This window comes from Etheostoma spectabile, chromosome 13, assembly GCF_008692095.1.
Source record: "Etheostoma spectabile isolate EspeVRDwgs_2016 chromosome 13, UIUC_Espe_1.0, whole genome shotgun sequence".
Taxonomy (NCBI): domain Eukaryota; kingdom Metazoa; phylum Chordata; class Actinopteri; order Perciformes; family Percidae; genus Etheostoma; species Etheostoma spectabile.
Genome location: NC_045745.1, coordinates 8,615,034 through 8,629,734, shown reverse-complemented (window position 1 = coordinate 8,629,734; position 14,701 = coordinate 8,615,034). Strand labels below are relative to the sequence as shown.

Below are 14,701 nucleotides of genomic sequence, written 5' to 3'. Positions count from 1 at the left end.
GAGAGAGAGAGAGAGAGAGAGAACCATCGACTAAAGCCCCTGTGGGAAAATGGGCTGATATCTGTTAAATTGAAGAAATCTCAACTTGTTTTTTTCTGTCTAGACAAAGAAGAAAAAGCCAAGCTGTAAACCGGTGGTGGTGATTATTCGGTCCTTCGGTCTACAAGAAGAGGGATGGATTCTACCAAAAACAAAGGAAAACACAAACTGCTTCATTCAGTCAACAAAACCTGAATCTTTTCCATTTGGGCCAAAAAATAAAAAAAATATTCATATTTTCTTTAATCATTTGATTGCTTTTATTATAATGCATTTTCACTGTATTAAAATTTGTTGTTCTTAAGTTCTTAAAGTTAAAACCATTTTTTCCTATTCTATATTATAGATATTATTAGATATTATTATATTATACTTAGAGATAGGGTGAGAAGCACAGTCATCCGAGAGGAGCTCGGAGTAGAGCCGCTGTTTGTCTTTCGCGTCGAAAAGTGAGCCAGTGATGGTAGTTCGGGCATTGGGAAAAGCTTCCTCCTGGGCGCAGCTCACTCGAGGGGAAGCGTGTTCAGGCACGTCGCAGCGGGGAGGAGGCCTCGGGGAAGAACAGGACTAGGTGGAGAGTTATATCTCAACCTGGCCTTGGGAACGCCTCGGATCCCCAGGCGGAGGCTGGTGATGTGGCTGGTAAAGGGAAGTTGTGGTGGGTGCCACCTGAGGGAGCTGTGCCTGAGTCCGTAAGACCCGCACCGGATAAGCGGTCGAAGATGGATGGATGGATGGATATTATTTTAACTTTGTATGTATTTTGCGTTTATATTATGTGATATGTGTTACATCGCTGTGGTACTTCCTCCCTTCTTTTTGTATTACCCAAAACCCGCTTCCAATTCACACTTCCAAACAGGGCTGCACAATATGGTTGTTTTTTTAAGATTTTAGATGTTGTTTTTGTATTTTAGGTCTTTACTTGATAGGAAAAGGGGATGGAGAGAGAGAGAGAGAGAGAGAGAGAGAGAGAGAGAGAGGGAGGGAGAGAGAGAGAGAAAGAGAGAGAGAGAGAGAGAGAGAGAGAGAGACAACAGACAAGACTTTTTGTGTCAGTTAAAAATAAAAAAATATCGATAGAAATCTGCACTTTCAAATGTCGTTCTGCCTTTTAAATTCAATTCAAAGTTCAATTTGTTCAATCAAAGACGGATGGGAATCAACAAAAAGCCGAAACCACAGTTCACCGCTGGCAACCAGCCAAGCGGCCGGTAAGATTCGCTTCATTCGTCATAAAAAACAATGGTAATCCATTGAGTGGCTAGTACATTTTTGAACATTCACTAGCCATTTGGCTGGTGGATGAAAAAAATATAAATAATTAGTAGAGCCCGACCAATATATCGACGGGCCGATATTATCAGCATATATTCGGCATTTTCCCGATATATTGGTATCGGCCTTAAAAATCCTTTATTGGTCGGGCTCTAATAATTAATATGTTTTCCTCAAATGGTGCAGCCCTGCTTCCAAACCATTTCCTAAAAACGTAAAACAAGCTACACCGTGTCTGTCAAGGTCAAGATCAAGGTCAAGGTCAAAGTTTATTTCTATAGCACATTTACAAACAGTCGGTACTGCCCCAAAGTGCTGCACAAATATAGATAACAACATAAGATAAAAGCATAATAAATAACCGGAAAAACACATCTAAAACAGAATAAGTCAAAAACAAAACAAAACTTTGCTCAAATCAATAAAAATAAAATCTCACAGCTTGCTTGTGTTTAAAAGCCAGTGCAAAAAATGTGGCTCCTCCCTCTGCCCACCCCCCCCCCCCCCCCGGGAACTCACGCTGGTCTGAGACGTTGACTTGTCCCTCCACGCGTCGTTGAGCTCCGGTACTCCTGCTGCGCCAGGCGGACCGCTGCTACCTTCACTGGTAGATCTCCTTCTGGCGCTGAGGCGTCGCTGGCCACGGCCGGTAGTCCCGCAGCATGGACTCCTGCTCCCGCTGCCACTGGCCCGCGGGTCCTCCAGCTGGGTGCGCTCTGCAGGGGGGGGGGGGGGGGGGGGGGGGGGGGGGAGGAGGAGGTGGAAGAGGGAGACAAGGAGTGGGAGGGAGAGTTAAGATTGGATTTGAGCAAAGAAACCAACATGCGTGTTGTTTGCACATGCAGAGCTCACAGTGACCGCCCACTTTTTTAATGGATCTGGTTCTGGAGTGTTGGGGGGGCAGTAGCTCGATCTGTAAGGAGTTGGGTCGAAACCAAAGGGTCCCAGTACGAACCAAAGTACAGAGTGTGGGTCACCTTAAGGGCGCTGACAGGTGCTCTTCAGCAAGGCATGGTGGCTGGATGGTTTATTAATAATAATAATAATAAAACTGTATACTTCATTAATCCCACAAGGGGAAATTACAATTTACCCTCTGTTGGTATTACACAAAGGCCTGAATTACACATACACGCTCAGTCCCTATACATGCACTAAATGGAGAGATGTCAGAGTGGGGGGGGGGGGGGGGGGGGGGGGGGGGGGGGGGCTGCCCATGGAAGGCGCCCCAAGCAGTTGGGGTTTGTGTCAAGAGCCCCTTGGCAGCACCCAGGAGGTGAACTGGCATCTCTCCAGCTACCGGTCCACCACCGTACTTTGGTCCGTGTGGGGACTGGAACCAAAACCTTACAGCTGATAATCTGAATCCTACGGTCAGCTTTAAGATGTTGTTTAAATCTACCGATGTCTGGGGCCAAAATTCCAGTTATATACTTTCATATTCCATGACACATGACTTGGCCAATCACAGAAGAGGACGTATCATCAACAAGTAACGCACGACAGTAAACTCACTGGTGTTGTGGTCGACATAGTAGGGTCCGACGGCCGGGTCGTACGCCTCCTCCCAGCCGATCGGCAGCTCATCGCCGATGCAGTCAGCAAACGTCAGAGGCTTCGTCTGCCTGGAGAAAACAAAACCAAGAAAACAGATAAAGAAACAGAATTCTCCCCACCGAGACCGACAAACCTCACAGACTGCGTCAGAAATATCCTCTGAATCATAAGCACAATACCGGGCTCAACGCTGGGGTTATTTTCACTTGGGCAAGTGAGAAAAAAAAAAAAAATCTACTCGCCCCAAGGCAATTTTTACAGGGCCCTGGATAAATTAGAAAGTAGAAATCTTTTTTTCAAAATGCATCATGAACGTTAAAAACAAAAGCCAATTAAATGTCAACAAAAATGCGTTAAAACAAAAAAACGTCAAAAGCGTCGAAAAGAACACGCAGAAAAAAGAAAAGCACCACATGTCGAACAAACAAAAACAAACGTCAAAAGGACGGAAAGCAGGAAGTGTAAAACAAAAAAAACTAACGTCAAATGCCTCATCTCGGGCAAGAGGGTTGTTATATTTACTTTACCCTTATTAATGAACTCTGCAATATCTGGCTACACATTATATTTGTACATGTCTCTGGCATGCAGACTTGCATGCATGATATATATATATATATATATATATATATATATATATATTATACACATAACGCATTGCCTATACAAGTGGTGGTATAGGATTGTGGGTAACGAGACATTAATGACGTTAGTCTGTAAAATCTTCCAACACCAGACGGATTGAAATGTGTCCAAACTGGTCCGGGTATCGTGATGTACGCCTTGTGTGCCTGCACCTCTCACAACCACACACATCAATTAACCATCCAACACTCATTCAACAAAGCATTCGGGTGTGGTGTGTGTGTGTGTGGTGTGTGTGTGGTGGGTGTGTGTTGCTTCCTGCTTCTTACAGTGCAGCCGCTTTGCTGCTTGCTCTGCTTCTGCTTGCATATTTTGTCTGATAATCGTGCTTTTCCTCTGAGAAACTATGAGCAGCGGCTCTTGAACTTCAAAAACACTGGACTATACATTTTTTGTAGACATAGTAGGCTATTGCCATATTTTAAAATTTTTCTGCGTGAGCGTGGCCTACCAATAGCTCAAGCCTGTTCCTACAGTGATATGTAGCTAAAGCTAATTAGCAGCAAGATGCCTCTTTCTCTAGAAGACTACTACAAACTCCTTCAGAAGATTGCACTTCTGGAAACCAAGGTTCACCTTCTAGAAGTGAACGTGGAAGTTAACGGATCTTGTGGAAATGACACCACTTTACCATACCCATAACAATGGGCAGAAGTATGCTACACACGGCTAATTAGCACCAACAAGACTACAAAGAAACGGAGGGTGGAACTGGTAATAACAACAGTGGCGGTCCTCCCTGGACTTGTCTGGTGCGAAGCCTAGAGAAATCATTTTCCTGGGAAATGGGAGGACGACTAACGGGCGGGCACAGCGCCCTGAGATTTGTGATATGACCGGCTGGCCTGCATTATCATCTGGGCAGACGCCTCTTCACACACCTGTACCTAGTAGGACACAGCCGTGGAGCTCTGCAAAAGGGAAAATAAGCAACAAAATGCCCCCCCAACAACCTGGTGCAACTGGATAACAGATTTGCTCCTCTGCTGCAAGACGCTGGACAGTCATCTGATGACCGGGACTGCGTCTCATCACCACACAGCAGGGTAAGGACTGAGAGCAATTCAAAAAGTAAAAAGCTAACAACTGGGCCTCAAACCCTGATTGTGGGTGACTCTGCTGTAAAAGATTTAAAAAACAGTAAAAACACCAAAATACTATGTTTTCCCAAAGACATGGTGTCTGACTTGACCCAAAAAATCCCAGATATCGTGGCAGCACACCCAACTGTGAAGAACATTATTCTGCATATAGGGTCAAATGATGTTGTAAAGCAACAGTCTGAATTGCTGAAACTGGACTTTAGGGAACTGCTTGACACAGTCACCCCCCTAAGCGCAAATGTGTTTATCAGTGGTCCTATACCGTCAGTCAGAAAGAGATGAAGATTCAGACCGACTGTTGGACAAAAAATGGCTTTCAACACTGAATGTACCGTCCACTCTCTGAAGTTCATTGACAATTTAAACATTTTCTGGGAGCGCAGACATCTTTTTAAAGCAGATAGACTTTCCTAACAGCCAGGAGTAAAGCTGTTCACCTCTAATCTTGCTTTACTTCTGCGCTACACATCTGCTCCCTCTGCCAAGGTCACAAAACAAAAGGAAGACACAACAAAGTGCGGCAGTGATCCAGCACAGCCCCCTTGTGCAAAGATTTGACCATGGGAGACCAGAGAGCAGAGACACGAAACCTCCACTCCCCTCTTCACCCGTCCAGCACCCCTCAAACCTTCCCAACCCCAACCTTCTGAGGATTCATCGCTGTCTCTACTGTGTCTCCACCACCCTTTCCCTTATTTCCCCCACATTATGCACCCCTTCCTACCCCCATGGCCAACCCCGGCAAAAGTAAAACGCCAAGCACCACCTACCAGGATGTCAGAAACTCTTCCCCCCACTGATAAGACGCTTGTGTGCAAATCTGGCAAGCACTATCGATATGTGCCGGGCCTTGGCTGAGGACTAGTGATACTAATGACTCTTTCAAGACGCCCGGGCCCTGGGGATTCAATTCTTCCTCAATTTCTGTTGTGATAGGTAATAGGAAAAGAATGGTGAATAGCCTTAACTGCAAACTTAGCAAATTTAGCATCCATTCCTCGTCAGCTACAGCCTGTCCCAAAAAATGAAAACACACCTAACACTAGCCTTACTAAACGTCAGGTCTTTGCAGGAAAATCATTTTTAATCAATGATTTTTATTACTAAGCACAATCTAGATTTTATGTTTTTAACTGAAACCTGGTTAGACCATAATAACAGCGCTGCTGTTCTCATCGAGTCAGCTCCCCCTAACTTCAGTTTTATGAGTGAGAATGAGTGAATAGAAAGGAGGTGGAGTTCGCCATTTTGTTTAATGACTCATTCCACTGTACGCAAATATGTTATGGAATTTGTTTCTTTTGAATATGTTGCTCTTCAATTAAGATCTTCCCCTCAAGCGTGTTTCTAAATACTACAGGCCACCTAAATATTGTGCAACCTTCATTGATGACCTTCACTGAACTGCTGTCTATTATCTGCATTAACTTACTTGATTGTGAATCATTGCGGGATTTTAATTCATGTTGACGCCCCCAGGACAGGGGGACAAAAGAGCTGTGTTGTGTTTTTGAGAACTATGGACTGACTCAGCTGTGACGGAGCCCACCCCAATAAGGGCACACTCTGGACTTGATTGTCTCAAAGGTCTGAACATTCCAAGTTTGGGGACTGACGTTGCTCTCTCAGATCATTCCTGTGTTCTTTAACGGCACTATCTCTGTGCCCAAAAGTGTCCAAACAAGATAATCAGAAAACGGTAATCACTGAAAACACCTGACACATTTATAACAGCTTTTCTCCTCCACACCAGCCCTCTCTGGGCTTCAGTCATGAGCTTGTAGATAATTTCAACTGAAAATCACAATGTTATTGATGCCATTGCTCCCACTAAGGTCAAAGTTGTATCTGGTAAGAAAGATCTCCATGGAGAAATGTCCTACTGGTGGAGAACAGAAAAAAGAGTGTAGGAAAGCTGACGAGGTGGCGAAAAACAAACTCCTCTGGTCCATTATACTCCTATAAAGAGAGACTTCGCATTTTATTTGGAACTGAGGAATGCAAGAAGGTCCTTTTTCTCTGATATTATCTCTAGAACACATAATAATTCCCGTGCTGTGTTGCTACTGTTGATAGGTTAACAAACCCTCCAGTACCAGTAGCTCTGAACTTTTATCTACCAAGGCCTGCAATGACTTTGCCTCCTCTTCAAAGACAAAATCAAAAGATTAGACAAACATCGTGCCTCCATATCAAGTCCGGGATATGTGTTGTCACAGTGTTCAAGCAAAAATAGTTCCAATATGACAGAATTTCACACGATCAACCATACAAACCTGGAGGACCATTATTCAACATCTGAAAACCTCGACCTGTTGCCTTGTGTTCTAACCAACGGCCTTTTCAAAAATGTTTCCAATTGTTTGACTTTGATCTTCTACAGATTGTGAACAACATCTCTTCTTTCAGTATCTTTCCCAGGCCCTGAACACTGCAGTAACACGCACTCTTAAAAAAGACAACCTAGACAGTCACTAATGAGCACCTATAGGCCAATATCAAACCTTCCGTTTTTTAAGTAATCATTGAAAAAGTAGTCTTTCAACAACTCAACCATTTTCTTGTCACTAAGCAACAGTTTTGATACCTTTCAGTCGGGTTTCCGACCAACACAGCACTGAAACGGCTCTTGTCAAAGTCTTAATGACATCCACCTTAACACAGATAATGGCAAAATTTCAATCTTAGTATTACTTGATCTCAGTGCTGCATTTGACACGGTCGACCACGACATACTACTAGACCGATTGGAAAACTGCGTTGGCCTTTCTTGGCTCAGTACTAAACTGGTTTGAATCCTACCTAAGATAGGGATTACTTTGTGTCTATAGGTATTATGCCTGAGCGTACAAATATGACGTGCGGAGTTCCGCAGGCTCCATTCTGGCCTCTTCTGTTTAACATCTACATGCTTCCACTGGCTCAGATTATGGAGAAAACAAAATAAGTTCCATATTTATGCACACCCCAAATTTACATAACCTTATCGCCAGGGGACTATAGTCCAATACAAAAACTGACTAAGTGCATCGACAAATTAACGCTGATGTGCCAGAACTTTCTGAAATTAAATGAAGGAAAAACTGAGGTGGTTGTTTTTGGAGCAAGAGAGGAACGATTAAAGTCTGCGCTCAGCTTCAAACAACAATGTTAAAAACAACAGACAAAGCCAGAAATCTTGGTGTAGTCATGGACTCAGACCTGAACTTTCGCCACATTAAGACAATTACAAAGTCAGCCTACTATCACCTTAAGAATATATCAAGGGTTAAAGGACTTATGTGTCCAGGATTTGGAAAAACTTGTCCATGCCTTTATCTCAGTAGACTTGACTACTGTAACGGGGTCTTTACGTCTCCCTAAAAAATCAATCAGACAGCTGCAGCTGATTCAAACGCTGCTGCTCGAGTCCTCACTAAGACCAACTGGTCACATCACTCATCTGAAGTCTTACACTGGCTTCCTGGTCTCAAAGAATTGATTTCAAAGTACTCTTGTAGTTTATAATCACTTAACGGTTTAGGTCCAAATATATTGCTGATCTGCTACTAACATACTTGAACCACCCGACCTCTCAGGTCATCTGGGACAGGTCTGCTTTCTGTCCCCAGAGTCAGAACTAAACAGGGTGACAGCTTTCAGTTTCTATGCTCCTCATATCTGGAATAACTCCCAGAAACCTGAGATCCGCTGCTACTCTCAGTTCTTTAAATCAAGGCTGAAGACCTTTCTATTTGATGCTGCCTTTTCTTTAAATACTAATCATTTCTTTAAATTTCTTATGCTGCACTGTAAATTTTATTCTTGTGTTTATGTTTCTCTTTGTTTTTAACTGTCTATTCATTGTTTTAACCGGTTTTAATGCTTGTGATTTTTACTGTTTTTACTTGTGTTTTATCTGTTAACTGATTTTGTGTAAGCACTTTGAATTGCCTTTGTTGCTGAAATGTGCTATACAAATAAAGCTGCCTTGCCTTGCCTTGCCTTGTGTGAGAGACTGACAGCAGAAACCATGTAAGAACTGATCGTTTAAACGATGAACTGTCCCAAGCATAAAAGTATAAAAACTCCCATCTGTTCCCTCCAAATTCATGTTCATTCATGTTGTCATGTTGTCGTTCGGACGGACGGACGGACGGACCTGCCCCCACAGCTAAAAAAAATCCTAAAAGGAAACAATGTAGTGTGCGGTCAACATGTCAGACAGTATTATCCAGAAGGAGGAGGAGGATGATGATGATGATGAGGATGATGAGGAGAATGGAAGAGGCGAAGATGAGACGCAGACAGGGAAAGGAGAGCGAGCGTGTGGTGATGGAGACAGAGAGCGAGAAGACGCAGGCCGAGAGGACGGAGGGAGAGAAGGAGGGATGAAAGGAGGGAGAAGGAGAGAGAGAGAGAGACACATTTTTTGCCACGTATTCATTAACGAGCACTGGACTCGGTGTGCAAGGTTTTTGTGCGTGACAAACTTTTAGGAAGACGAAATGCATCGGAAAACGTCGGACTCAGAGTGAGAAAAATGAACTAAAAACACGGATTCATCCCGGCTCACTGCAAGCTGTTTCAGAAGGAGGTAGGGTGAGTGTGTGTGTGTGTGTGTGTGTGTGAGGGGAGGGGGTGGGTAGTCTGGTGTTTCACTGAGTCCTCTATTCACCTCCAACGGGGGAAAAGGAGAAAAGGGGGGTGGGGGTGGGGGTGGGGGGGGGTCTCTTTAGCCGATCACAATAGGAGGAAACCGAGCCGTGGCATTCCACAAGCAGCGCTGACGCATCGCTTGGAGGTTTCTGGGGCAACCCTCAGCCTTGCACAGAGTCCACGGCAGCTGGGATGGGGAATTTAACCACGGTCACATAGGGCTTCTCCTGCAGAGAGGAATTTTTGGCTCCCGCCCCCCTTCCACCCCCCCCCCCCCCCCCACTCAAAGAGCTTCCAGCCTGAGCCAAAGGAAAATCCTCAGTGCACAAACATTGCTGATATAATTGCATCAGTATTTCATTGAGACAGATATAAAATGGACTAAAATATATTTTTTTGGGGGTAGTTTTGTTTGGTTTTGTTTTTTCTCAAGTGGACTCAGGCCCGGATCCACCAACTCTGCCCGGGTTTGGTGGGCACTGTTCAAACTAATGACACAAACTGGACTTTGGGGTCAAGTGTACTCGGATCCGTGCCCGGGTCCCTAATGTAAAATACCCCTTACAACGAGCACTTTAAAACGTACATTTTTATAAGTGTTTATTTTATTTTATTTTTTATTGTATTTATGTATAATATTGTAGTGTGAGCGCTGTAATTTCCATTTTTATGGATGAAATAAACTTGACTTGACTGCATTATATTCCATTGAATTTTATTATATTTTGTATTGTTACCTGCCTCTTGAGTTTGGTGTTTTCCTTTAGATAAATAAAAGGTGTTTCCACTAGGGCTGCACCATATTTTTATTTTTTATTTTATTTAAATCATAATTGCAATATCAACTGGCGAAATATACGCATTGCAAAAAGTTGCAACATATCGCGATAGACAATTTTTGTTTTTGTTAGTTGACAGAAAATATCAGTAGAAAACTGCTCTTTGAAATGTATCTGTCATTCTTTTTGTTTTACTTGTGTCAATTTCTCCACAGAAGAATGTTAGAAATTATGTATTTTATTTGTTTAAATTCAATTTGTTGTATTTTAGCACAATACTGAAAGCAGCAGAAATGCTGAACTGAGTTCAGCACTTTAATATATGTTTATGTATCGCGAGTAATAAAGTAAGATATAACAACATTATCGCATATTGCATATTTTCCACATATCAGGCCGCCCTAGTTTCCACATAAATTGGTGCAAAAATATGTATCAGAATGCAGGAAATGAAGTGCTTGGTGCTAAAAAATGTCCTGGGGAGGACGCTCAGACCCCTCGCTTGATAGACTTATTCTCCCAAAATGCACCACAGAACGCCACAGGAAGTCCTTCCTGCCTGTGGCCATCAAACTTTATTTGTTTGTTGTTATGTTGTTGCATGGATAAGAAAACGGAAAAAAAAAAAAAAATGATGTTGCTTGTCTGAACAGATGTGGTCTGTAGCCAAGGTTGACCTGCAATAAACACACGGTCAAAAAATAAATAAAAAAAGAGTGAACACAGCCCGTAGTCATGTTTTTACATCGACTGGTGATTAATAATCATGAGAGCTGTAGTAAATAAAACTGATATGACTCAGATCACATCCTTTGTTCTTCTGGTCCCAAACGAAGATTAGACTTCAGAGGAGTTTTATAAGCTCCATTCATACTCCACAGATACTATTAAAAAGGAAATATCAAATATAGATGGAAAAGAAGCAGACTTTCATGTGTTTCTACCACTAATGAGCACATTACAGGGTTTCTGCATATTTCACCAAGTGGACTTTAAGATGTTTTAAGACATTTTTAAGACCATTTTGAACAAAATTTGATTGGCTGCGATATAAGTTCCAAGTTTGGTCTCGTTTGAAGTCACAATACAGCAAATTTATATCTGCTATTATATGAGCATAAGGAGGTAGCATTGCATGGACGTAAACAATTTAGGACCCGATTAAAATTATTTAAGACCTAGAACACAGTATAAGACCAAATTTAAGACTTTTAAAAAATTGGCTCTTCAAGTTTTTGACTTTTTAAGACCCTGCGGACACCCTGAAATTAGTACTTGTCGGGTCTACCCTCCATCCGAGGAGGACAACAAACAATATTATAACAACAATACATGTAAAAAAACATTTAAGGGTTGACATATATGTTTGATGACACTTGATATTGGACGGGTACTAAGTATAATTCAGGGGTTCTAGTTTTAGAAAGGTTAGTTTTCTCGTTACGTTTTTCTAAATATCAAAAAAAGGTACGAAGTGGCCTTTTTCTCTAATAAACCATCTTTCACACTGGTTTGAAATGCATGTTTACTACGTGAGAGCCAATAGTATCATTTTGTCGTTTATCTTACTCTTGTGATACACTCGAAATGTAAAAACGAGAAGCCTGCCGACAGCACAGATCCTGCCGTTTGTTTTGGTTTTTAAGCAGCACTTGGGTTAGGGGTTCAATGTCACAATGGCACTCTGGCCTAGACCCTGAAGATGAAAAGTGTTGCAGTATTTTCCCCGGCTTTGCGGAAGACTTACAGTATGTGTGCAGGGATTTAGGCGTCCTACATTCAAATAAATGCAATTTCCCTCATACATTGGGAGTGTCTTCGTGGGACTTTGTCTCTTTGCGGGATTCGGCATCTTTTTGTAGTTGTGGTGTGTCATTTTTTTGTTTTCATTATGGTTGTTTTGGGTCTTTGTGGTCATTTATGTCTCTTTGTGTCCCTTTGTGGTGGTTTTGAGTCTCTTTTTCACATCAATTTGGACCGTCACTATCACCATATACATATGTGTCTTAAACGTAGGAAAGGCCAGAGCACATAATAAATAAATAACACTCAAAAAACATGGAGAAGAAGTCCCTCCACGATCAAAAGTCTTTTAGTGACATTAATTTCAGTAAGGGTTCCTAACATGGCTCATGGGTCGCACCTAAACCTTATAATGGCAGAGAAATCCCTATATTACATTGGTAGCCATTACCAAACAAGTACTAATCTTATAAACGTCATAAAGACAATGAGAAGCATCCTTCCCATACGCTGTGTCCAAATCCCCAGCAACAATACCTAAAACATCACATGGGATGAACAACCAAACAAACGAACATAAGGAGAAGCACGGCTCATTTATTTCCAACAACCAGCAGAGTAAAAAGCTCTTCTCTTTGGCTTTTCTCTTGTGCTGCCTCTTATGTTTCGGGATGGCAGATCCCAAAAAAAACAAAAAACGCACAGAGCAGCGGCTCACTGCTGCAGGCAGAAACTGAACTGGGTCCTTTTTCAGCTGATGAATAATGAAAGGGGGCCCGGAGAAGACCCCCTCAGCTCCGCTCTAAATTTAGCTCAGGGACGACAGGGAGGCTTCTGCCAACCGCCGAGCCCAGAAAAAAAAGCCGGCTGGTTGGCTGGCCGGGGATCCACATCCCATTATTTGATTCCTCTCTCCTCTCACCCACTAAATCCTCGGCCTCTAATCGCTGCCTGGAGGAGTCGCTGACCCAAACCCCCCGCTCTCCGTCGCTGCTCTGCCTCGGATGCAGGACCAGCTGGCAGCGGCGGCCCAGCCTCCATTTCACCGTCAATAGCCACTTGTAGGGCTTCACACATGCTCCCCCCCCCAACACTGCAAACAGGTAACATGAGGGGGTTTGTCCCCTGCCATTACAAGGTTTAGGTGCAGCACGCGAGCTGTTTTGGGCAGCACCTTAGCCAAATGAATGTAACTAAAAGCCTTTTCTCGGACCGAATGGTTGTAGTCGGACTTCTTTGGCAAATTTTGTCTTTAAGCTTTTTGAGTGTTATTTACGCTCAAGCGTTTCCAAGGTTTCAGACACAGACGTGGTGATAGTAACGGTCCAAAATGATGTGAAAAAGAGCCACAAAACTACAACATAAGGGACACAAACAGACTACAAAGAGACGTCACATTACCAAAGAAACCCCACAAAAAAACAAAGACATAAAAAAATGACCAAAGGAGACAACACGACCACAAAGGGGTCTAACGTTAGCGATCCGCTGACCCACTGCCGCTGGGTCTAACTGTCCCTGCTCCGAGAAAGTCTCCTGAGCTGCATCGGGCAGTTCAGTGGCCTTTCTATCCATTTTATTTCTATGCCTTTGAGGCTCATTTCAATAATGCCCCTTTTCTGTGTCTACACAAGCCTCAGCAGCTGGTTTCACAGGGAAGTAAGCAGCCCACAGCAAGCGCTTTCCTCAGTTTCCCACAGAATGATTTTAACTCCATCAAAATATCTGGGATGTGTTACGTACAACTGCTTCCCCAGCCATTGCCGACTGGTATCTTTGACTTCAGATTGGTATCAGATTGCTCAGATAAAACTGTGGTCCCATCATGGATGATTTGCAGTGTTGCCGGTGATCCATGTGGACTGGCAGCATGCTGCTCGTGGACCAGTTGACCAGTTTTATGGAAGGTCAGCCAAGTGTTCCTGATGAAAAACATTGCACTCAAAAGCACATTGCCTTCTGCTGAGGCTCAACCCTGACTTCAGCCAGGATAAATCAAAATAAAAACTAGGGATAGACCGATTATTGGCCCTGTGTGATTATCAGGCCGTGTGCTGAGGCAGTTTACAGATTATCTCTATCTGCGTTTTATTTGCCTGATAACCGATAACGTTAATGAATTCAAATGAGCGCTACTTTGGCTCGGCTCCAGCTTTGTATCTGTCGCTCTGCTTAGGTTTCACTCACCACCAAGTCTGACTTAATGTCCCGCCCACAACACTATCTCCCTCTCTGTCACTTACTGGTACTGTGTTGAAACTCTCATTTACTCCATAATTACTTGAAGCATTTACTGTAAACGCAAATCCAAATATCAGTTATCAGTATCATTAACTCCTAATAATGGTTTTAGGCCTTGAAAAACCAGTATTGGCTGATCCCTGATAAAAAAACACCTGCAGGGAAGTTTTATTTATTCCTGTACATTTTGTTGGGTTTTTTTTAACCACAAATTAGCCACATCTTTGAAGCAACTACGGATTTGAAACGGACATGTTAAGGATCATTATCCCCCTACTTATGTCCAGAGTGGGCCACTCTACCTTATGTAACTGCTAAAACTAAGAATTATTAAGTATGGGTTTTAGAGGAGAGTGTCACATGATGGTCTGCATGTTTTCCTAAGAAGCTTATCTGAGCTTTAACACTGCGAGGATTCTTGTGATGTTTTGGCATCAAAGTGGTCAAAAATGAACTCGCAGGACATCCATACAGGTGTGATATCAGCATTTAAAACCCAATATGTGCCACAGCCCCCCCCCACCACCTCAGGTTTGACATACCAAGGTAAACAGCCAGGCCGGGCCTTGGCACTCTAATGCAAACTGACAAAGTGTGTGTGTGCAAACACACAGAGAGGCGGGCTGCATGTCTGAACGGTGAGTCAGACGACGGCACGGAGATATGTTCATTCAGGAG

General features: G+C 43.0%; 1 protein-coding gene across 1 annotated transcript in view; it reads right to left on the bottom strand.

Moving 5' to 3' along the window:
* wwc1 (WW and C2 domain containing 1) overlaps positions 1-14,701 on the bottom strand; it is a 101,046-nt gene that overhangs the window by 61,795 nt on the left and 24,550 nt on the right. The window contains 6 exon segments of the mRNA XM_032534306.1: positions 636-723; positions 1,757-1,880; positions 1,883-1,966; positions 1,969-2,007; positions 2,010-2,033; positions 2,833-2,942. Coding sequence (XP_032390197.1) covers positions 636-723; positions 1,757-1,880; positions 1,883-1,966; positions 1,969-2,007; positions 2,010-2,033; positions 2,833-2,942 — 469 coding nt within the window.